This window comes from Jatropha curcas, chromosome 10 (assembly GCF_041381405.1).
Source record: "Jatropha curcas cultivar XTBG-Jc1 chromosome 10, XTBG_Jcur_1.0, whole genome shotgun sequence".
Classification (NCBI taxonomy): domain Eukaryota; kingdom Viridiplantae; phylum Streptophyta; class Magnoliopsida; order Malpighiales; family Euphorbiaceae; genus Jatropha; species Jatropha curcas.
In genome coordinates this window covers 6,557,643-6,583,060 of record NC_143160.1, presented here as the reverse complement: position 1 = coordinate 6,583,060, position 25,418 = coordinate 6,557,643, and the positions used below count along the sequence as shown (strand labels likewise).

The following is a 25,418-nucleotide window of genomic DNA, read 5'->3' as shown; positions in this document are numbered from 1 at the left end:
AAAAAGCCTAATTTGAGTTTTTTTTAAATAATAATTTAATAGAATTAGTTTTTCTTTTTTGCTTAAAATTCATATGTTTGATAGCAAAATTATTTTTTTAAATAGTGTTTTCAAGTTTTTTTTTAATTTAATTTTTTTGGCAATTTTTTTTTAATTTAAATTAAACAATAGTATAACCTAAACACAAGTAAAAACATCAACTATATCACATCCAAATAGCAAATCAAAGAGAAATTGATACTACCTCTTTTCCATTATTTTTGACCTTTTTTTTTATTATTTCAACTTTACCTTTGTTTAAATATCTATATCAAACTTTCTCTCTTTTAATTACAATGAATTAATTAAAAAATAATTCAATCAATTACTCTTATTTTCTTAATTCTTATAAAAAGTTAACAAATATTAAAATTAACATAACAGAAATAATAATTGATAAATTTTTTTAATTAATAATTGATGTCATAGAGGTATCAAATACAGGTCTCCACGCGCTTTTTAGAGCATTTCTCCACGTAGGTATTTGATTTTGCAATTAAGAGTTTAATATTTACAAATTATGAAGTAGGCATGCATAAGGTGTCGTACTGCTAAACAGGAAAAGTAAATTGGCCGTTTTGAACCTGTCTAACTAACTGTAGTCACGGTAAAGGATCCTTCATTAGGATACTTCTTCATTGTATTTCTCATTGGACCCCTGATGAAGGATCCTTCAGGATTCTTTACATTCAAATGAAATGATAAAATGCTCCTTCACTGTAGTTCTCTTCAATCTTCAGCTTTGGATAATTTCAAGTCTTCGCTTCCGGGATTTGTGTCTTTTCTGCAGAATAGGCACTTCCAGGAACCTTGACTAAAAGCTCGTCAACTACATCTTCTTGCATTTCGGAACGTCCTTGGCCCTGAAACAGATCAGGCAGATTTATATGCAAAAGAAGAATGTTAGTGTAGAAGTTTTACCAGTCAGCATATATGAAATTATAAGGAAGAAAATAAAAAAGAACTGAGGACGAAATCAAATAGAAATGTGAAAAAGACCAAAACAACAGGTGCTAGAAAAATGAAATCATATGTTTTGAAAAGACTATTCAAAATTACAAATTATCTGTCAATTCTTGTTCCATAGAAAAATTTGTCCACACCCAGTGATCAAAAAATTCAGAACTTTCTTAAGGGAGACCTAAATTCTCAGAATTTACCTTAAAATTACTGTTACCCTCCTCCAGATTCTGGTCTTTGAGTTGATTCATGATGATCTTCAGTTGTTCCCTAGCCTTGGCCCTTGTTAGACGTCGTTCAGCACGTTGTGCAGCAGTAACATCAGAATGGCAAGCAACACAGAGAGTCCTCATGTTCTCCAGTCTGCATTCACCTGCAGAAAATTGAGAACAAGATATTTAAGATCACAGCTTAAACATTATTTGACTAAATAGTGAGAAAAAGCCAAAAAAGGACATCCTTGAGAGGATAATTACTACTAATAAAAACAAGAGCAGCAGCAACAAAAAATTCGATGCTTTTATTGCAGCCTGCAACAAATCAAGCTGTAGAACACTTTCAGAACTTAAGAGTAATTACAGTTCTTTCTGAATCACTTCCATCCCGAAACCTAACAGCCAGGTTCAAGTCCCATAAATTATTGACTTGTAAGGATCATGATAGCAAGTTCCAAATCACAAATCAAAGTTAAAAACATGAATTTAATCTGCATCTGGTGCAACAAATTCCAGGAAGATATGCCAAGTCATATGCCTCCACATCATTTGTGGAATGTCCATCAAGTTGCCAACCAAATATTCCTGGGCCATGAGTCCTTAAACAGTAATTTCAAAGGCAACATCATCGTACCTCCACCCTGGTAGACAGGAATGATGTGATCTGCATGCCATGCGTTACCTTCAGATGGATCATTGACAAGCTTATCAATCCTGCAGGTGTCCAACATAAAATTTTTCAGCTCAAATATTTCAAACCATTTGGTACTATTAAGGTAAAGTAGCATAAAGCATCTCAATTAAATAATTAGTATTTCTATTTCCAGATACAACAGCATCTTATCTTCCTCACGAAATGTGTAAAATTTCTGATCAGTCCTAAAGTTCAGGAGCAATATATAATTTTAAGAGGTCAGTTACCTTAAGCCAATCATTTGGCGTTGATGCATACATTTAATGATAAATTAATATCTTTCTGAAGCAGAACTACTAAATGGAAAAAAAAAAAAAAAAATCTTGAATGCCATATGAAGAACTTCACTGTGATCTCACAGCAAATGAAACTGACACTACTCTAGTATTCAATTTTGACTTACAAATTCTTCCGACTTGCCAAATTTGGTGCTATTTTCTCAATATATTCTCTTCGTCTCTCCAGTGATAAAGGTTTAATGGTCTTCACAAGTTGATGGCAGTCCAACTGGCAATTTCTGCAAACCCCATGTTCTATTTGGAAAAGTTCCTGGATATAATGGATGAAGTTAAATAAATAAATAAACAAAAAGTTCTACTTTAGATACAGCTCCAGTCCTAACCTGTCGAAGGGATCTGCTACTAGTCCTTATTCGATATTCTTCATAGCAGCTAAGGTTACAGAAAAGATCCTCAAAAAATTCAGGTGTCGTGGCATTGCTTCCCCTGAGAGTGAACAATGTAACCATTATATGACAACAACTAAGCCTTAAATCTACGTACACGATATATACAACTGATTTAATAAAGAGATAAAGATAAGACGGGAGAAAAAGGGAATAAAACTACAAAAAATATAAAGAGAAGTAATTGGAAGGATGAAAATTGCAGCAATTATAACTGATCTGGACTTACTTGCATGGTATCTGACAGAGTTTACAGAGTGGCTCATCCATTATGGTCCAACCCTGTGTATATTGTTTTTCCTTCTTGCCATAGCTACCAGATAGATTTACCTTCTTCCAAACAGCATTGGATGGTAAAGGGTAGCTAATCTCGCACAAAGGAGTCTTCCGCCGTTTGCTTCCACCCTTCAGCAGTCCCTATTTCAGAGATTTGCACAAAGGTCAAAGAAAGCCTATTGATTAACCATACAACCATATTTAGAGGGGGGGGGGGGGGGTGGTGGTGGTGGGAACTATAGATTAATTCTTTTCCACAAAGATAAGAGAATTGATGTTCCATTTTCAATTCCTTCCCCTCTATTATATTTCCATTTTCCAATGTCTCAATCTCATCTCAGTAGGATTCAAAAGGCAGTCATCTTCTTTTTAAATCAAATAATAGGCAGGAGTGAGCTCTGTAGCTTAATGCTCTGATTTCTTATTTTCCTACTATACCATATACAAGAATCTGGATCAACATTGAAGAACTTAGCAGTATTGTCTTGCAAATTTCTCTCATGATAATCTTACTTGTCTCTGAAACCAAATTCCTTTTTCTTTAGCTAATTACATATTTAAGGATTAAGCTCCTTCCAAAGTTCAGTTTTTTATCCAGACACTAATCCTGAAATAAGGTAAACACCAATATTTTGTCGATGTGAGGAGACCTTATAATGCTTTATGTTTCTGTTATATGCTTTATGCTTTACTTTTTCATTTAGAAAAAGTAACTGACTTTGTTGGTAATTTTCAGTAAAGGTTACTTTATCAAGCCAGGAAGATCAGTTGAAATTGAAAAAAAGCAAGGGGCTTAGGGAGAAAAGTGGCAAAGAGGTTATCATGTTTTGTTGTGTGTATAATAACTAGGTAAATTTGGTTGGAAATGAATGCTAGAATTTTGAAAATAGAACTACATGAATTGAACAATATATCTACTGATCAAGGATGAGCAGGATAATGACATTCAAAGTTATTACAGAGGAGAATAAAAAACTAGTTCATGTGGATGTACCTCACTGCCGTGGTTAATATTTTCATTCAAGTAGCACAACTCAATAGATATAGGAAGCTGCAAAGTCTTTCCAACTAATTTCCTTCTCTCAATGGGCCTTAGGCTGTTCCACTCATTAATAAATGCAAGAAGAGCACGACTACATGCTGGGTTGCTCTTGAAAGATCTAGTAGTTGTTTCCTTGTTATCATTGGCTGGAGCAGAATTGAGCGACTCAAGTTCCTCTGGGCGGAAATTCTCAAATAGTGGCTGTGGTCTTGAGTCTGTACCCAAACTACAGGAATACAGGTGAATCCTCCCAGTATATTTGCTCACCTAAACAGTAGGTGTAGGTAAAGCCATTAATCATTCAAGTTAATCCCCATTGTTTTCATATCTTTCCTTAAAGATTGTAAAAAAAAATATTAATAAATCACCCAGATCAAACAAATGATAGCCCCTAGCTAATTTGACATAATATCCACTTGAAGAAATACTACTGAATCTTTGAAAAACATGCAACATCAATAATCCTTGGAGCACCAAAATAACAGACTTAGGCTCTGTTTGGAAACAACCTTTCATGTAGCTTTTAGTGTTTTAACGTGGTCAAAACATCATTCCTAATATTAACAGTGTTCGGTTGACATAGTGTTTACATTAGCGTTTAGAGTTTGAGAGAACAGACTATGAAATGTTACTCCCTTTAACGTTTAAAGAATGCTAGTGAAACAACTGACAGCTACTAGGACAGTTAACAACTACTAAAACAGTTAATTTTGCCAAACAATGCCTTATAGAATAACATAACGAATAATGCCGTTTTAATAACAAGCCCCAGTGGTGACAGAAATATGAAAAGCAAATTGATTTGCTACAAGCTTAAATTTGTCAAACTCGAGTCATCAGTGAACTCAGTCATGTAAATACCAATTTAACTGAAACTTCTACATGGTCAACCTAGACCACTGATTTGACACATTGATCTATGCAGAAAATGTTTAGTAGGCAGAGAGAAAGAGGTGAAAAGACATACAACCTATCAATTTCAACAATACAATTAAATTTTGTAAGAAAATAACATCAATTGCTTGCATTCCTATATCTTAAATTTTCTCTTGATTTACCCTCCACAGACCAACAGGCTATAACTTCCTGTTTATAATGTCTGGAACCAAACAATTTGAAGCTCATGTCTAAACCTTGAAAAATTGTGCGATTCACATTTAAACATCTAGATATACCAGTTGCAGGACAAATTAAACAAAAAACTGAATATATGAACAAGTGGAGTGCAGAAAGAAGAAACATACACAAAACAAATTCCCGAATTTGCATTGTCAACCATTATTAAGCTGCCAAAACTCTCAAAGACAAAAATAGATTCTTGCAACTTTGGAAACACATTTATAAGAGTGAAAATAGCTAAAAGCTTCTCATATTGATATGCTGCTTCAAATGCACAAAGCAGCAAGGGAAGCCAACCAGTATGCAGATCTCAGTCGTTTTTATTGTTATACCTCAAAGCGCAGAGAATGTACTTGGCTGGAGAAGGATTCATCAGCTTCATTTTCCTGAGCAGATCCAAGGTCATCCACTTCTGTTGTTTGTGGACCAAAAATTTTTTCCTGCATTTTCTGATTTATAAAACATTTTTCTTCACATAAATACAAAAGAAAAACTATATGGCCACCTGTGTCTGAAAAAACTAAAACTCTTTCAGGGCATACCTTTTCTATCTGATCCTTGCTTTCATTTTCTTTGTCCAACAAAGAAGAAGAAACTCCGCAAGCAGAGCCAAGTTCACTTTCTGATACATCTCTCTCTAGGTTTCCACTTGCAACAAAATAGTCATACAGTTCTCGGTCAGGGACCACATTAGCCTGTTCCACCGATGAAATTAAGTATTCAGATCATAGGAAATCAAATTAAAAAATGAAAGGGAGAGGACATCTTAAAACAAGAAAAACCCGAACTCTAATTTTTAAGTCACACCTTAAGATGAATATCATCTGTTTGATATGCACTGGCACCAGAACTAGAATGTCCTTTGGATCTATCAAGTAACATGCCAGCTGCTTCATCAGGAGTTTCAATTTCAAAAGGTTCTGTGTTGAGTGCTGAGCAAAGATCAGTTAGCTTCCCAAGTTTGACAGCAGAAAGCTCACCATATGAGGCTTCATCCGAAACTTGATTCTCGGAATTTTTCTGAGTTTTGCCAGGCGTTTCTAAGTAAGAAACACCATCAACCTGCCAGCAAGATTAATGAAGTCAAACCTCTTGGAACAAATGAGAAAAACAGAATCTTGACATACCGTCATATGAACAAAAACCAAGAGAAAAGAACAATAAAAGAGCTCATAAATTTCAATTTCAAATGAGGTGCCCACCATTAACACTCAAAGTCTGAAACTAATAAATATTGTGAAAAGAAAAAAAAAATAGAAGGAGAAAAACTAAAAAACAAAAGATGGTGCTTATCCACAATTCTGATCACACAGCAGAATTTGAATAAATATTAGATTAATGGATAGCAAGATGCTACTAGGGGAACTTTTTCACAAGTAATTTGAGCTTAAAACTCAAAGCTGTGACAAATTGTGCCAGCAAGAAAAAGAAAAAACATGTACTATGTAAAGAAGATTAACTCGCAACAATAGACAGAGGAAGAAAGATACCGCTATCTCTGGTACTGCATCATATTTTCCATTTGTAGTGGATGAAACACGATGTAGACTCTTGTTCAAGTATAGCCAATGTCTTTCGTCCATAGTGTCCTGCAATAATATAGGACAAATTAATGTATATTTCAACAGAATGACTATAAAACTCTAACAAAAATAGTTTACAAAAGAAATATACACCTTTGCACAGAAGATGTATATATTGACTGCATTTGTTTGCCCTCTCCTGTGAGCTCTATCCTCAGCCTTAAAAAATATGTCCAAAGGAGGCAGATATAGCAAAAGTTACAAGTAAAAGATCAGGAAAATCTATGTGCAAATACACAGCCAAAAATATTGGAAGAGTATGGTTCTCAAAAGAGGAACAAAAAAGATAGAGGGTACACTGTAAGCCCACCCTGCACCCCTGGGAGCACAATTACACTCATCAATGCTCATTACATGGTATTCTTAAATCTTAGCAACAGTTTGGAACTTGAAAATAGTCAATGTAAATACAATTTCCCTCTACAAAGCTTCTCCATCAAAATTATAACAAAAGATGCAGAAACATGTAAGATTTATGTTCTTGTCCAAGTATTTTATTGAACAATGGGAGCACACAGAAAAGTAACTACTCAAAAGTTTCCAGAGATCAAATCTGGAAAAAAATGAAAAGAAAAAAGAAAACTACTTGGATTCACTGGATATGAGTACACAAAACGATATTTCACAAGCTGATAGTAGAGAGTCATAAAGAGGACTTATAATTGAGCCATCCTTCACTACAGAAGGTTATATAACAGATAAAATAGCAAATATTTATTAATAAATAAAACGTTTTATCAATATATACTGCCATCAAATTTCAACTATAAATGCTAAATAAAACAAACAAGTCAGACCTGAAGCATTAATGAGGGAGAATGAGGCAGCTCCAGGAACACAACATTTTGGGCTGAGGAAAAATCAAGTCCAACACCCCCAGCAGTTATACCAATTATTGCAACCTTAACCTGGCAAATAAGGAAGTGTACTTTTTAGTTCACCATTCTGGACATGTATATTTATACCTGATCAAATTGGTAAACAAAAAGGAAAGTAACCATTCCAGTGCGGGTTCTAGGGAGGGCAAGCATTTATATTCGCAAGCACGTTGTTTCATAGTTTGAAATTAATGCAAGAGATTCAAGTCACAAGGAAGCAACCTACTGTTGCACCAATGCTTACCCTCCATTGCTTCAAACAATAATTTTTACATTGTTAAAGAGTAACATGGACACTTTTGTGAGTGCCCATATCGATGAAACAAGGGAGAATGAGATGTCATTAGGCCAATTAATTATTCTCTATTTTTATCTTCTTAAGCAATTTCATATATAAAATGAAAACAATAATATAAATTGAAAATACAAAGTAAAAGGAAAAACAAAAAGAAGTTTTCTGTAATAACCAAATAAGTCAATGAATATACAAACTAGGATACTAGCCTCATTTGATGATTGGAATGACAATACAGCTGATTGCCTATCTCTGGGAAGTGTGCTTCCATCTATGCGAACAAAACCAACTTCTTTCTCACATATGAGCTCCTGACCAACTCAAAGCAATAAATTCAAATTAGCACTAACATCTAGACATCATATACTGCTAAATAAAGCCAATCAGAGGCCAACATGCAGAAACAAATTTCAGCAAAATAAAATTCATTGAAGATTAGAAAAAGAAATGTAAATTTGCCACTTTCCAATCGGTGAAAAATGAATAAGAAACCTTCTGTCAGGAGAAAAATATTAAATGAATTTACAGCTTTATTGACAATAATCTAGTGCAAAATGTGAATAAATGTAGCCTCGGGGGTCAAACTGAAGTTTCTTTCATCTTCTCTAATTTCTAATTTGTCCAAACTTCAATCCAGATAATTTATCATACAACTTTAATCACAGACAGTTCATGATGGTTTAAATTGTTTCATTGATTCACTCCACTGTCCATACTGTGGTTAAATATAATTCTGTGCATTCATTTGTCTCATTTGATCTCATTTCAACTAAATTTACTGAGAATTCACAATCCAGGATCTTAACTCACATAATATTTAAGTTTTTCATTTTTTTTTTTTTAACCACTGGTTTTGATTAATAAAGTATTAGTGACCAAAGTCCTTACAGTGGTACAAAACCCATGAAGTAAGCATATCAGAGATTAGCTATAACCAACAATTAAACAAGGCTTCACCTTTTGCTAACCCATCTTTGGAGGTGATTTGGTACTTGTTAAGTTGGACTCACACAATGCACCCGCAAAAAGTGGCATCATATAATGATTCATGAACTATCTTACTAAGTAACCCCAACATGCAAACAGCTCTATCAGTTCTGTTAATTATTTGGATAGAGCTACCAGGAAAATGGATGAGCAGAAGATATGAGCTTATACAAAGAAATGAGGAAAATGTTGGATATCAGAAAGAAGCAACCAGATATATGACTAACATCTTTTACAGATTCCATTGTTAAATATTAGGTCAAAGAAAAGGCAATTACCGATGTCTCTATTTTAGCAGGAAATGTAAAATTTATTATAACTTTCAAGAGGATCATAATTCTAAAAAAAGTTCATAATCTGTTTTATTTTCATATCAGATTAGACAGCTACAAGTTGGGCATAAAATTTCTCTATTTAGGATGTTTTTTTTTTTTAATATAACTATATTTGTCGATGTTTGTTATTTTCAATCAATTTTTTGTCATTGCAATCAAGAGATTTTCAATGCTTAAAAAAAGGAAGAACCAGTAAAATCATCTCACCTGCACTCTATCAAGGACTTTATGGTGATGAGCAAAAATTATCATTTTTTGGGAATTGCGGTTTGCATCTAATTCTGCTACACCATCCCATTCTGAAAAGAGCGGGTGAATGGAAAGCCATTCACAAAACCTAGAGAATTTTGCAATACCAAGCTCTTGATAGGAGAGTTCGTCTAATCTGCAAGAAGCACCACTATCTGAAAGAAATAAAATGGACTAGGGTAAGAGGTATACAGAATGCCAACTACAACTTGTTCACCTACCGTTTAGCTACTTCTCAAGTATGCTTTGAATTTACCTCCAAACTAAGCACTTGAAAGGAGAACTAAGAACTCACAAACTCATCTCATCAACATTTTGTATGATGCTTTGTTCAGTTCGTTCAAACTCTCTTCCAAATAATTTGGAACTGAATAGAAAAAAGTTGATTCCTTATTTGCTTATCTAGGCCATGTATCTAATTGTCGAAAAATGTAACAGTTTGAATAATCATTGTATTACAATAACAGAACTAATAATTCAGGACATAACTTATTGTTTATTTTATGAGACTGATCTGACACATAAGATAACATGGCTTCAGTTGCATTACCTTCAGAAACATCATTATTCACAGTCCCAACAGCGGTCTTTGCTAACATAATGTCTGATCTCTTCAATGACAGTCTTATAATTTTTCGACGTTTTGGTGGTAATTGTTCCAGAACATGCTTCTTCAAACGTCTTATCTAAAACCATCAATACAGCCTATTAATGAAACTTTCTCAACATAAAACACGAGCAATAATATTTATAAACTCATCTATTGAAAAACAATTTGACCATATGGAGAAAGGCAATTCTCTCTCTCTCTCTCTCTCTCTCATACATTTGCACATGCAAGCACACATGTTATCAACAATAACAAACAGTCAAACATTTACCTACAAGTAAGAATTTCCCAAAAGAAAATTTATGAGCAATAATATAAAAATCATAATCAATTGACACAAAATGTGATCAATTAAACAAAAGCAGATGCTTGCTACATCTCTCTCTCGAATCAAGGGTTACACTAATCAAATCAAAGACCATTTGGCCAACAAACCATTGGCAGCATGTAAAATTTTGTGGTTACTAAGGGAAATTTTTGGGGAAATTGCTAACCATGGTAAAATAGATCACATTTAATCAATCAAAAGGTAGGACTAGATAACATAGGGCTGATATTTTTAGAAGCATGTTATTAACCCCTCCCCTTGGCACTTTTTCTACTTGTTTCCCAATATTTAATGGTTAAGCCATAACTTGCATGTTATCTAGTCCTTACTTGGGAAATTCATTTGCATTCAGAAGAATCTGTAATTTTCTCAAAGAACTCAAGAAAAGGCAGAAGATAATATAGAACACAATGGTACCCATTTTGGATATAATGTATTTATACTCCCCAAGTCTTTTGACAAATAAGAGTTAATTCTTGGACCACCACAGCTGATACTTAAAAAAAAACTAAGATAATAGTTTATGAATAACTGTTCCACATGGCATAAAGGATTTCAAAAGCAAGAGCATTACCATAACAGTTTGTCTAAGCAACACGTTAAGTTCCTCCAAGCGAATGCCCTTTGAGAAATCCTGCATAACGATTTCATTGACTAGCTCAAAACTTCAATTTTGATGGTCAAGGTGAAAAGAAAAGGTTTGTACATAAAAGGCACAGAGCTTTATGCCAAGATCCATGAGTTCCTACTTTTAGTCACAAAATCCAATCATCTCCCAAAACTAAGAAAACTTATTTTCTAACTTAATCAGTAAGCATAAGAAAATTTTATGACCAACTTTAAAATGATGCAACGAACAAAGTTTCTATGCAGCTTTTAAGAAATCATGTAGTGTGTATGATAGTATCTCTAAAAGTCACCTGGAAACGTTTCCCTTCAGAAGTCAAGACATATTTAACTGCACAGTAAGTTTTTGCAAAATCGTACTTGGTCTGTCCCAGTAAACCAGGCCTGAAAAGCAGAAGCATTGTTGAGAAATATGATCTGAAATAAACTAAGACTTAAGAAAACCAACAATGTAAGATACGAAGAAGACTTGCCATAACATATTTATCTGATGAAAAATGTCATATGGCCTATGATCACCTAGGAATACACACAAATAACACATTAGAATGTATTTCTAATAGCAATCTTCATAGAAACTTGGGAAAAGCTAATAAAGGTAGAGGCATAATAAGATATTATAGGCTGATTCAATTTTGCACTAAAAAAATACATGCTACAACCTGGATAAAGAAGGTGTCCCTGACAGAAGAACTATGCGCTTAACCTTTGCAGCCAAATCAAGAACAGCTTTTGTCTGCAAACACAAGAAATGGTAAAATAGTAAGATGGGAGATAAATTTTAATAAAACGAGCACTTCCATGCTCTCACTTCATGCACTGTCACAATATTTCAGCAGGTTATTGTAAACCAAAGATCTAAACTGCATGTAATTGTTCATACATTTTTCTCAAAAGACAAGCCCCAGATAGAACAAAGTGGGTAGAAAGCCTCTCTTTCAATGGCACAATGACCCTCCAACACAATAATATTCATACATTTGCTGAGTTCAATGAATATAATTCCCTAATACTTGCAATAAATTCCAAACAAGTATTCTAGAATCTTGCCAATCCATAACTCAAAAAATTCATCCAATAGCCTTTCCCAAGACATTAGTGAGGAGTTTGGGTTTTGCCACATTCATCACCCCCTCATAGTGGAGAACAGCTAATAGTAAAGACTCTCCTTTTCAAACCCACCCCTGGTCTAAACCATTAAACCTGCTTAAGCTAGTCCCAATTTTGTTCATGTGATGAATTTAATTCCTAAGATTTTGCAGAATCTTGTAATCAACTGACTTAGCAGATGGTGATAAGTAAAATACATTATAAAGGCAATAAGGGCTACCTGCCTTTCTTATTTCTCACACCTAAATGAAGTGCAAATAATATAATAACTCTGGGATATTTTTGTTCTCATCGCAAGCGAAAAGGCATTTTGAAAATAACACATGGAATCCTTATCAGTACCATAAAGTGGTCGCTTTTTTTTTTATGAAAAAGAAAATTTTGTGGTTTAAACTTTCCAGTTCTTACATTTGCAGCTTATTTAACATGAGGGCAAGCTTGAAAACCCAGAACCTAGTTTTCCACAAATAAATCCTATAAAAATCTCTTCAAAAAAAAAAAAAAAATTCCCTTCAAGCTATAGCTTTTTGTGTGACATGAACGCAGTATGTTAATATCAATTACTCGTGTCTTTCCTCTTTTTCTTCTTGAGCATATACTTTGACACTGGAATATTAATTTTCAGTCTAGGACATTATTGAAAGTGTTTGAGGATTTGGAATTCTTGATGATTTGTATTGATGTACAAGACCCTTTAAATAGGGAGAATACAAACAGAATATGGAAAGGAATTACAGAGATTAATTACAGGAAATTAATTGTAATCTGTTCCTAAATCAGAGGAATGATCTGTGGAGATATCATCGGCTAAGACTCCCCCGCAGTTTGAGCGGGCGGAGGACAGACGCTCAAGCTGGATCGAAATGACTAGAACAACTGTCGAGATAGGCCTTTGGTAAAGATGTCAGCATATTGAAAAGCAGATGGGACATGTGAGACCCGAATGTGGCCTATTCGAACTTTCTCCCTTACAAAGTGTACGTCGATCTCAATGTGTTTTGTGCTTTGATGCTGGACAGGATTGTCAGACATATACACTGCGGAAACATTGTCACAGTATACGACGGAGGCCTGCTAAAGTGGGAGGTGTAATTCCAGAAGTAAATTGCGAAGCCAGGTGGTCTCTGCAACAGCATTGGCTACTCCTCTATATTCTGCCTCTGCACTAGACCGTGAGATAGTAGGCTGCCGTTTTGAAGACCATGAAATCAAATTATCACCAAGGAAAACACAGTAGCCACTAGTTGATCTTCTGGAGTCTGGGCACCCCAATCTGCGTCTGAGTATGCTACCAAGGTATGTGTATTTGTCTTGCCAATTCTTATACCGTAGTCAACTGTGCCTTGTAAATATCGGATTGTTCTTTTGAGAAAGGCATAGTGTGGATCCCGCGGTTCATGCATGAAGAGGCATATTTGTTGAACAGCATATGATATATCTGGGCGTGTGAATGTGAGATACTGTAATGCGCCAGCAAGACTGCGGTATAATGTTGGATCATGGAATAGAGGTCCATCAGAAGCACTCAGTTTTGATGATAGATCGACTGGGGTGGCACACGGTTTGCAAGAGGACATTGAAGCTCTGGAGATGATATCCTTTGTGTATTGAGACTGATCCAAAAATAACCTACCAGATGTTCGTGTCACTTTGATTCCCAGGAAATGATGCACCCGGCCCAAATCTGTCATTGCAAACTCTCGTGAGAGCATGCGGATAATATTCTGTAATAACTCATTAGAAGAGGCAGTGAGCACTATATCATCAACATACAGAAGTAAATATTGAACAATTTGAAAATGTGCAGCATACGCTTGATGATGTTCTTCACCGTGAAGAGGTCTTCTGGTCTCAAAGAGCGAAATCCCATTGGTTGACATCTGGGGACATGAATTCTCGGTACTTCCATGCGACTGCTAAAAAACGAAAGAAATCAAAACAGATTTTTCGGTTGAAGGATGCTAGTGGCGAGTGGATAAGTGACAACAATTTACTGAAAGGTATGGTGAGCAATTATTTTGTTAATCTATTTGCGGCAGGGGACGTTGACTTAAGTCCTGTTGTGGGTTTATTTTCTCCTTTGGTTTCTGAAAATGACAACTCTATGTTACTTGGAGATATTTCGGTTGATGAGGTTAAACTGGCTGTGAAACAGATGCATGCAGACAAAAGCCCAGGGATGGATGGTCTAAATCCTAGATTTTACCAGCGGTTTTGGGAAGTTGTGGGTCACGATGTTGTCCATAGTTGCCGAGACTGGTTCACTACAGGCGTTTTTCCGAATACTCTGAATGATACTATGATTGTGTTGATTCCAAAAGTAGAGGACCCAGCGGCAGTGAAGGATTTTCGACCTATTTCACTTTGTAATGTAGTATACAAAGTGTTTGCTAAAGTTCTGGCAAACCGGCTGAAGACCATTTTGCCTAATCTTATTTCATTATCTCAGTCGGCTTTTGTCCCAGGGCGGTTGCTCTCGGATAATGTGTTAGTTGCTTTTGAGTTAATCCACTCTATGAAAACAAGAATGACAGGTCGACAAGGAGCTTCCGCGTTGAAAGTTGATATTTCCAAAGCTTATGACAGAGTTAATTGGCGCTACCTACAGGCTGTTATGCAGGGTTTGGGTTTTAGCCAGCGTTGGGTTGATTTGATCATGTTGTGTGTTTCCTCTGTTAAATACTGGGTTGGAGTGAATGGGGATGAGGTTGGCCCAATTATTCCAGAACGGGGGTTGAGACAAGGTTGTCCACTATCGCCTTATCTATTTATTCTTTGTGCTGAAGGACTGTCCAAGCTGTTTTGTAAGTCTGAACGAGAAGGCCGTCTCACAGGCTGTAGAGTCTCGAGAGTCGCTCCCCGGATATCTCATTTGTTATTTGCGGATGATAGTCTATTCTTCTTTGAGGCATCACGGACTCAAGCTCTGGAGATTAAAAATATTCTAGCTACCTATGAAGCAGCTTCAGGTCAAGCGGTTAATTGGCAAAAATCCGGTATTTTTTTCAGCTCTAACACTTCTGAATTGGATAAGACTGCTGTTACAGGGGTTTTTGGTGTGCTTGCTCCTTTGAACCACGGACGATATCTCGGCCTGCCATCGTTAATTGGTAGGGAAAGGAGACGAGTTTTTTCGTTCTTAAAGGATCGCGTGAGGAAGTTGATCAGTGGTTGGAACCAGAAACTTCTATCCAAAGCAGGTAAAGAGGTACTCATAAAGGTTGTCGCACAAGCTATCCCTTCATTCTGTATGAGTTCTTTCCTTATACCGGTATCTATTTTAGCGGAGCTTCAGCGACTAATGAATTCCTATTGGTGGGGTGGGAAGATGAGATGGTTGAGTTGGGAACGGCTTTGTGTAGCGAAGGAAAACGGAGGTTTGGGTTTTAGACATTTGCAAAGTTTCAATCTGGCCTTATTAGGAAAGCACTGTTGGAGGCTTTTACACACTACAGACTCTCTCTTTTATAGCTCTTTCAAATCTAAATATTTCCCAAGTGGGAATTTTCTTGGTGCAGGTGTTGGCCGTAATCCAAGTTTTGTATGGAGAGGGATTTGTGCAGCCAAAGATGCTATCTGTTCTGGTTTTCGATGGAGAATTGGAGATGGTAAATCAGTTAATGTCTGGACCGAACCGTGGCTATTGAGGGATAATCAGTTTCGGGTTCCCTTACCTATTCTTCCTGGCTTTGAGCATATACGGGTTTCCGATCTTATTTTGACACACGGGGCACGTGCTTGGAACCTGCCACTGATACACGGTCTTTTCAATCCTTCAATTGCTGAAATTATTACTTCTATTCCTTTAGCTACAAATGTTCAGGATGACATTCTTATATGGCATTGGACAGATTCTGGGATATACTCTGTGAAATCTGGATACAAAGTAGTAGCATCTCATTCTGTGGATACTGAAGATGCTTGGCGGTCGAGCTTCGGGAAATCTCTTTGGTCACTTCAAATTCCGCCGAAAGTGAGACATTTTCTCTGGAGATGTTGTCGCGACATCCTGCCAGTTAAAGCAACTTTGGCAAGAAGGGGATTGGAGCTTGACACAGCATGTGATTACTGTGGTACTACTGAAACGTTAGTCCATGCTCTCGTCGAGTGTCCGAGAGTACGCTTTTGCTGGCAATTTTTTGGTATTCAGCTGAGTATTGGGAATTTTCCAACTTTCTTACAACTGTTGGAACATTTACATCATGTGTGGGAGAACGAATTTTTTGAGAACTTTGTTATGGGACTATGGAGCGTTTGGTTGAGCCGTAATGCGTTGAAATGGAATCAAGTGGAAGAAAGACCTTATCATATGGTTACTCGCGCCAGAAGTATGCTCGCATCTTGGAAGAAAGCCCAGCTGAAGTCGCCAGGTTCAGGTACAGGTACAGGTGCTCCTGCAAGTCGAATTTGGTGTCCGCCACCTATGGGCACTCTTAAAATAAATTTTGATGCAACTCTTCTCCCCTCTATCGGCCATGGAGCCGTTGGTGCTGTAATTTCAAATTGCAATAGCGGGTTTGTATCAGCAGCAACGTCTTCTTTGCAGGGTTGTCATTCTCCTGCAGTAGCAGAAGCTCAGGCGTTAAGAACAGTGTTGTCTTGGTTGCTGTCGGGATACTCCAGCTTGAAGATTCAGATTGAGACCGATTGTCTGTAAGTTTTCTGTGCTATGAGAAATTCTGTCCAAGACTGGTCTGAGTTTGGAGTTGTTATTTCTGAATGTAAGCTACTGTTAGTCCAATTGCCAAATGTCACGTTGGCTTGGGTTAGAAGACAAGCTAATGATATAGCTCATGTTTTGGCTAAATCAGTTTCTCGTGGGGCTTGTTTTCAAACTTGGGATATTGTGCCCACTTGTATTGCTCATTTTTTCTCTTAATAATATATAAACCAATATTAAATGTAAAAAAAAAAACATACAGAAGTAAATAAGCAAGCTGATTTCCCTTTGAGAAAATGAATAGGGAATTGTCACACACACTGCTGCGAAACCCATGAGATAGCAGATGGGTTGCAAATCTGGTGTACCATGCCCGTGGCGCCTGTTTGAGCCCATAAAGGGATTTTTTCAATCTGCACACAAAATGAGGGTATTTTCTATCTGTGAAACCCGGGGGTTGATGCATAAAAACAGTTTCATTTAAATGCTCATGTAAAAACGCGTTTTTGACATCCAACTGGTGTATTGGCCAAGAACGGGAAACTGCAATGGATAACACAGTCCGTATAGTTGCAGGTTTCACTACGGGACTAAAAGTATCGTCACAGTCAATGCCCACCGTTTGAGATTTGCCATTTACCACCAAACGTGCTTTGTACCTTTGAAGTGACCCATCTGATTTAAATTTGTGACGAAAAAGCCACATACACCGAATGACCGGTCGGTCAGGAGGGCGAGGCACGAGTTCCCATGTATCATTTTCCTGCAAAGCACGAAACTCAGCCTGCATGGCATGGTCAGAAAAAGCTTTTGCATAAGAGGTGGGTATTGGTGAAATTGAGGTGGTCATAAGGGCATGGCGAGCTTTGGAGCGGGTGGTCATTGGATGGGTATTCTGTGCGGGTTTTGATACAACGGTGGTCTGAGTGTTGGGATTTTGTGAGACAGGTGCAGCAGTGTGTTGGGGTGCCGTAGCATTGGCCACTGGATTAAGGGGCTGTTGTTTATGGCGGCGGGTGTATATTATGGGGTAAGGAGAGATTGGGCGTTTTTGGGTTTGGGTGGTGTTTGGTGTTGGGTGAGGTTGTATAAACTGAAATCCTGGTGGTGGTTGTTCATCAAGAAATGTGTATGTTTTGGGTGGAGTTGGAATGGTGTATGGGAAAGTTTGTTCATCAAAGGTTAAATGTCGTGATATGTGGATCTTCCCGGTTGTAGGGTCAAAGCATCGGTATCCCCTAAACTCTGGAGGGTATCCAAGGAAGATGCATCTAACGGATCTTGGGTGTAATTTGTGGGGTTGGGTTGCGGAGGTATTGGGATAACAAGCACACCCGAACACACGCAAGTGATCGTATGTCGGGTGGCGGAGATATAAGGCAAAAGTGGGTGTGAAATAATTGAGACGTTTGGTTGGAAGGATGTTATGGAGATAGGCAGCAGTGTGAAGTGCTTCGACCCAAAACATAGGTGGTAATTGAGCATGGATGAGGAGTGAGCGGATGATGTCGTTGAGACGACGAATCATGCGTTCAGCCTGACCATTTTGGGAAGATGTTTGGGGGCATGAAAAACGGAATAATAGACCATGTTGTTGGGCAAAAATTTTGAAGTTATGGTTGTCAAATTCTCCCCCCAAGTCACATTGAAAAGTTTTGATATTACGGTTGAATTGGGTGGCTATGAGTTTATGGAATTTAGTAAAGGTGGTGAAAGTTTCAGATTTGAACTTGAGAGGGTATACCCACACATAATTGGAAAAATTATCAATTAGCACCATGTAGTATTTATATCCAGATTTGGTTGGAATAGGGGAGGTCCACAAGTCACAGTGTATTATATCAAATGATGAAAAAGTAAAGGAATTTGACTCATAAAAAGGTAATCGTTTGCTATTAGATAAATGACAAGAATTGCAAAAAAATAAATGCTTGTTCTTATTACAAGGAAGACCAAACTGTTTGGTTAAAACATCTAAAACTTGTGTGCCAAGGTGACCGAGGCGATCGTGCCAAGGTAAATTTGGAGATGTGATTGAACAAGCTTGTGGTGGTAGGGTTGGTGGAGTGACAGGATAGAGATCTCCGGTACTATTGTGGCGGGAAAGGAGCTGTCCCGTTTTGAGGTCCTTCAAAGAGAAACCAAAAGGGTCAAATTCAACAGAAATATTGTTATCACGTGTAAAACGGCGGACAGATAATAAATTTTTAATGATATGTGGGCTGTAAAGTATGTTTGGGAGGATGTATGTACGGTTAAGGATGGGAAGGTAACCTTTTCCTGAGCCCTCAATTGGTAAATAGTGTCCGTTGCAGACTAAAAGTTTAGTGTTAACAGGAAAAGAGTCAGGGTTGCGAATCATACCTCGGTTGTCGGTGACATGACGTTCTGCCCCTGTATCCATGATCAGATTTAGATCTGTGTACTTGAGTTGCATCGTGTTATAAGCTTGGCTGAGATCGGAAGGACTTAAAGCATCATATCCAGTATGCGGTGGAGGGGGATATGGTGGTGCTGGGCCGTATGGCTGCTGTTCTGAATAAGTGGCATAATGGGCAGTGGGTGTGTTTTGAATTTGATTTGGTGGCCATGGAGTTTGTGTTGGGTAGGGACAAGGTGGAGTGTTCCACCAAGCCCATTTTGGGTAGGTTTGATTGGCGGACTGATGTGTTATAGCCCAAGGAGTCCCCGTAGAGTTTCCCCTGTAGCCACGTCCTCTGCCTCTGCCACGTCTGCCTCGACCACGGCCTCTATAATTGGAGTGGTAAGAACTGTTGTGAGGCTGATTGTTTTCAGGGTGTTGAGTTGCGGCTGGCTGGGTTTGGTTTGTTTGCGTGGTTGGAGCGACAAGGACAGAGGTGTTTGTTGTCGTGCAGCCTGGCGAATGACCTCATCATTCAACATGGTTCATGCAAGGTCCCAGTCTGCGTTTTGTGAGTTAATAAGAGAAGCTATGGCGTCGAATTCTTGAGGAAGGCCACGAACCAGTTGTAAGACCAATCGGGATTCTGTAACTGGTTGGTCAACATCGTTCAGTTGGTCGGCAATGTCTTTCAATTTCTTGCAGTAATCATCAACGGAACTGCAGGCTGCAAGGGTGAGATTAACGAATTTTGTTTCAAGAGCTGCCGCTTTTGCTTTCTTGTTGCTAAGGAAGATTTTCTCAAGTTTCAGCCATGTTTTTCTAGCCGTAGCTTCAGTGTCGAGGATGCGGGTGAGCAGTTCATCAGACACGGTACTGTAAATCCATTGAGACACCAAGGCATCTATTTCTTTCCAGGCAATGTATAATGGATCTGTAGAGGCTGGGGGTGGCGTGTCATCAATGTGATCAAGAACACGGTATGCAATAGAATGAAACTTGAATAATTTCACCCATGATGTGTATGTAACTGTGCTACCATCTAGGGTTCTTATTTTTGATTGGATGTTAGTCACAGAGTAGGCAGGGTGAATGGGGGTGGGTGTTTTAGGGTTGGAGGTCGAAGATGGGACTTCTGTTTGTGTCATGGCTATCGGAGGCAGCAGCTAAAAAAATATGAGAGAGAAAGGAGAGGGAGGGATAATTTTCAGAACCGAAGCTCTGATACCATGAAAGTGTTTGAGGATTTGGAATTCTTGATGATTTGTATTGATGTACAAGACCCTTTAAATAGGGAGAATACAAACAGAATATGGAAAGGAATTACAGAGATTAATTACAGGAAATTAATTGTAATCTGTTCCTAGATCAGAGGAATGATCTGTGGAGATATCATCGGCTAAGAATTATGATTATTGCTTTATCTATGTTGACTGAGACTTATACTGTAGCACAAATGGAATCTTCATCATGTCAATATTCTATATTAATTCAAAAGTTTACTATTCTTAAGAATCTAAAATTTGCATATTTTTAATCCAATTTATAACTTGCACTGCAACAAAAATTTGATCCAACTATGCTATCTAGCTTAAACTAATAAAAACGTCAATTTGTGATTAATTCTTTTAAAGAAAACCTGCCCAAAAAAGAATAGGTCAGGATGAATGCGAATGCTAGCACACACAAAGAAGCTCCAAAGCATCCAAAGGAATCTATGATGCCACACTTCCGTATGTGAACTACAACTTATCCATGGCATGATACCAACACACCCACACACATAGAAATCATATCTAAAAACTAAATCTTACCTCATTTGGTTCTGACCTCTTTTTTGAACAACGCACATGATGGGATTCATCAACTATCAAGAGAGCCCATTCTCGCTCAAGCATACTCTTTCTCAGGTAATAAAGCATTGTGTAAGAAATAACCACAACGCTTGGAAATCTTGTAAGATATGCAGGATTGTTTTGATGACCAAAAACTGAATTAAAAAATTTGTAAGTCATACAAATAATAATCAATTCCTGCTGCAATAAAAAGAAAGAAATTCTTAATGGCTAAATGAATTTTTTTGCCCCAAAATCAAGGGCCAAGGAATGAAGGTTGTGTATTGATTTGATAGCTCTAACCTACAGAATTACAAACATAAGAAATGATGATAAAATCTCCATTAAAAAACATTGCTGCCTTATTTAAATGGCATGAAGCTTGATTCCAGAACATGGAAAAATATAAAACAGGACATTTGAGGAATTCAGAAATAAATGTAATTTGTAGTTAAAATCAAAATATTTATGTATCCTTTCCGAATAAGAAAAAATTGCATAACCTTGTTATACTCAAACTCTGCTTCAAGTCACTAATCTACATTATATGTATGTCTGTGTGTGTGTGTGTGTATAGAAATAGATAGATAGATGTATTTGTAAGTGTAGTTAGAGTCTATAAATCTTAGAGATTACAAAATAACTTGAGGATGAGCCAATCAGGCCTAGCCTTGTTGGTCTCCCATATCCTTTAATAGTGTGGACAATGACAAGACTCTAGTTCAAATCTGAAAAACACCAAAATATTGGGAACTATCAGGTGGTATGGTTACATCCTGTTCCCATAACCCATTTGCCTTTGTAATGGACCCCCAAAAACAGAAATGGAAAAAAAAGAAAGAAAAGAAGGACCTTGAGGTTTTGAATCGGAACAGATTGAATTTAGACTTCTGGTCTCACAGCAGCATCAGAATTGTCAGAGCTAATCCAAGACCAACAAATAGACAAAAACTACTTGCGGAATGATATTATTTTAATAGTTGTTCCAACTATTTGACTTGGGATTTTTAATCTATTTTTCAATCTATGTTCCAATCCAACCAGCTCCAATAATTTGCATACATAGAAGACTTAAACTTAGATGGTTACAAATTATGAAGAAACTAAAAAATTGAGAACATAAGTGCGCATTGCAATTCTTGAACCGTATCATAGCAAGCCATTGAAACTTCTAAATTATGTTATATTCTCTCCTTTCCAAATCCCATTTCAACCTGCTCCTCCCCATCCCCGGACAGGCAGTAAAAGGAAAACAAAACAAAAACAAAGGACAAAATGAGAAGCAAATACCGAGGTGGATCTCAGAAGGTAAGCAAGAGGGCAGCCATCGCTCTAATTCCTCAGCCCATGAAAACCGCAAAATAGCTGGGCAAACAACAAGTATAGGACCTTCACTTATGAAACAGCCAGCAATAGCAATTGCCTGAAAACAAATCAAACATATACAAGGAGTTCATATTTATACCAACTTATGAGAATTTCCAAAATGCATTTGAGGCATTATTATTTTTATTTTTACTAGACTCAAAAATCAAAATAAGCATTCTTGAATACACATAATTTCATGCATGCGAATCTGCTAACTATAACATGCCTACAAGAATGCACTTTTACCCAAACATGACACTCTTCAAACCAATCACTATTAGAAATCATCAATGCTGTTACAAGAACCAATATGGAAGCCACAGAGGACCAAAAATGGAAAAAAGTGGCATCTAGATTGCATTGCTAAAACGTCATTTACGCTTAACATGAGAATCATTGAACTACTATTGTTAAAACGATTACCTGGAGTGTTTTTCCAAGACCCATTTCATCTGCAATGAGACAACGACCACCTCTTTGCAAACCAAATCTTAAACCATCCAGTTGGAAGGGCAAGAGAGTATCCAACAGCTTTTTTGGCAGTTTCCCGATCAATGCATTAACCTCCTCATCAGTCAGATGTTCAGGCCTAAGGGGCTCCCATCTCCCTGTCTCAATGGAATGTGAAAGCCTCTGGATTATATTTAGTGTGGCGAAAGGTATCTTCTCAATTTCAATGCCCTTGTAGTTCTTTAAACAGGACAAAACTGCATCATAATCGCTGAGCTTATAAACACAGGCCTTCCCACCTCTGTGATTTTGGGTATAGTGTGATGGCATTACCTAAAACAAAATAAACTTAAGTAATTCAATTTATAACATCCTTTAAAAGTCATAATCCACTCTCTTGTCATTTCCACCAAAAAAAAAAAAAAAAATTATTAAAAAGAAAAAGGAAATTCAAAAAACAAACTACTCCCGAAGCACTTTATTCTCTCATTCTATTAAGCTGCTTAACCATATTCCACATTGCTGTAATACCCACTTAAGGCAAAATTCTCTACCATTTCCACTCGTTATTATTAAAACAAAAGGCCCAAAGATCATAATTTTCACTTTTCCTTTATTGACAAAACAGTTCAAGAAATCCCCAATGTACTCTCCATTCATCACATTTTCTCAACGACACCCTGACAAACATTTAAAACAAATTAGAAGAAACAAATTTTGAAAACCTCACTCACATCGGACAAGCGAAAATTTAATGTTTTTAAGCACTCCTCTTCTCCTGGATAAGCAAACCCCTTTAAAGCCTCTGGAGTGACAGAAAAAGAGTCAGAGGAGCAGATTTCGAGCTTGACCCGGAACTTTTGGTCCAAATGGATTTTCAAATTCGTGTTTTCCAGGACGGATGGTAGTGATTTCGGGCAATGGGCAGTAGAAGCGTGCTCTCGGGAGAGCTTTCGGCACTTGAACAGCCTCCATGGGTTGTTCTCCTCTTGTTTTTGTTGCTGCAGCTGCTGCTGCTCGTTGATGATAGATTCTGTGAAAGCTTTTCTCTTTGCTAGTGCTGCTAATCTGTTCGCTTCTGCTCTTTGTCTTTGCTCTTCTGTTATTGGCATTTTCGCATTTTTACTTTGAATTGTTAGGGTTTCTAATTTTCTAGAGAGATGATATGGGAGAGAAGCGATTTGAAGTTTGGGGAAAAAGGGCGCGGAGGGGGAAGTTTGTGGGGGTTTGTTTGGAGTTCCTGCATACTGTCATGCTTCAACGCCATGTCGTTTGCGTCCAGTCAATTCATGTTCACATGCTGAACGTCTCCTCGTTAGGCGGTACGAATATTTCTTCCAGCAAGTCGCAGTCCTTCCTTTCCACTACTAAGCTAGCCTTTTGACACGTTATATGTTGGCATGCTCAAGGCCTTGTCGTTCAACGATCAGAAGTATATAATTATATAGATGCTGCCGTTCAAATGACACCCTTCTTAGGGATGCACTTCTTATGGCTATAGGATGTCGTTTCAGTTTGTCAAGTTTTTATCTTTTTGCTCCTTTTGGAGGGGAAAGAAAAAAAAACAAATGAATTTGAATTTCAAATAAAATTCATTTATAAATCAGTTATTATAATTTGAATGTTATAATTTAAAATATAAAATTCTATTGAATTTAAATTTTTACACATATAATAAATGTATAATTGAAGTTTTCTTAAATGTCTATCCTTTTTCCCCCAAAAAAATATTTTCTATAATATCTTTGATCCAGTAACTTGTTGAAATAGTAATGTAGCTTGTAGCTTGTTCTAGAATCTTGGCTATTATTATCTTAATCGTGGAGATAACATTTTATGAAACACTCTTTGATCTTTAATTATAAAAATACTATTACAAAAATAAATAATATAAATAACATTGTAACAATTAAATGATGGATATCTTGAACAAAATAATTTTTAATAAAGTGATGATAAAAATGAATGGAGGAAATAACAATTATCATTCATAAGCAACACATCCTCATAAGAAGCATTCTTAATATATGTATATATATTAATAAAAATTTTAAATTTAATGGTAATTTTAAAAAGAATTTGTACATCTTGAAAAAACATTATAGATAAACAAATATAAGAAAAAAATATAAAATAATATAGTATTGATGCGAAAATGTAATATATGATTGAACAAATGTATCAAATTTAAATAGAGTAATTATTGTGAAAAAAAAAAAGAAGAAGAGCAAATATTAAAGAGATAAATTAAAAGCCACTTGAAATCTTTAACAAATTAAGGTTTTTAAGAGAGTACTGAAGTGACAAAACTAACTAAAAAATGATTAAGTTGAGCTTATGTTATATAAGAACTCTATTTTGAAAATCAAAGTCACTTCTTGGTTTTGATTTAGTAATCTATGAAGCTTTGACTTAGTTTATTTAACTTTTAAAATTATGTTGACTTCTTAATCACTACCCATTTGTTGTTTAATGTTCTGTATTTTTAATTATGTTGAATTTATCATCTAAAAGGATTTCTGATGTTCCTATAGATCATAAGCTCGGAGAAAAACAGGATGAAAAATGTAAGTATGTTTCAATTTCAGATTTTAGGTTCATAAATCCACAACCTGGTGTTTTTCCTGTGATTAAGAGATTTTCTTTTTCTTTTCTAAACTTAAAGCTTGAACTTTTATTTGTTTTGGATTGAGAGTTTTGAGCTGTGAAGC

General features: G+C 36.6%; 1 protein-coding gene across 1 annotated transcript; it reads right to left on the bottom strand.

The window, feature by feature from the left end:
• Positions 1 to 417: 417 nt before the first annotated feature.
• On the bottom strand, positions 418 to 24,145 carry LOC105640590 (SNF2 domain-containing protein / helicase domain-containing protein / HNH endonuclease domain-containing protein). Its single transcript, XM_089715521.1, is given in 25 exon segments — positions 418 to 824; positions 827 to 902; positions 1,200 to 1,372; positions 1,849 to 1,928; positions 2,312 to 2,457; positions 2,531 to 2,633; positions 2,823 to 3,010; positions 3,864 to 4,178; positions 5,363 to 5,470; positions 5,573 to 5,725; positions 5,838 to 6,092; positions 6,521 to 6,619; positions 6,707 to 6,772; positions 7,411 to 7,521; positions 7,996 to 8,097; positions 9,316 to 9,512; positions 9,908 to 10,043; positions 10,870 to 10,929; positions 11,216 to 11,306; positions 11,396 to 11,431; positions 11,585 to 11,658; positions 20,869 to 21,044; positions 22,180 to 22,312; positions 22,681 to 23,040; positions 23,442 to 24,145. Coding segments are annotated over 25 exon segments (3,672 nt in total). The 5' UTR covers positions 23,820 to 24,145; the 3' UTR covers positions 418 to 768.
• Positions 24,146 to 25,418: the final 1,273 nt, after the last annotated feature.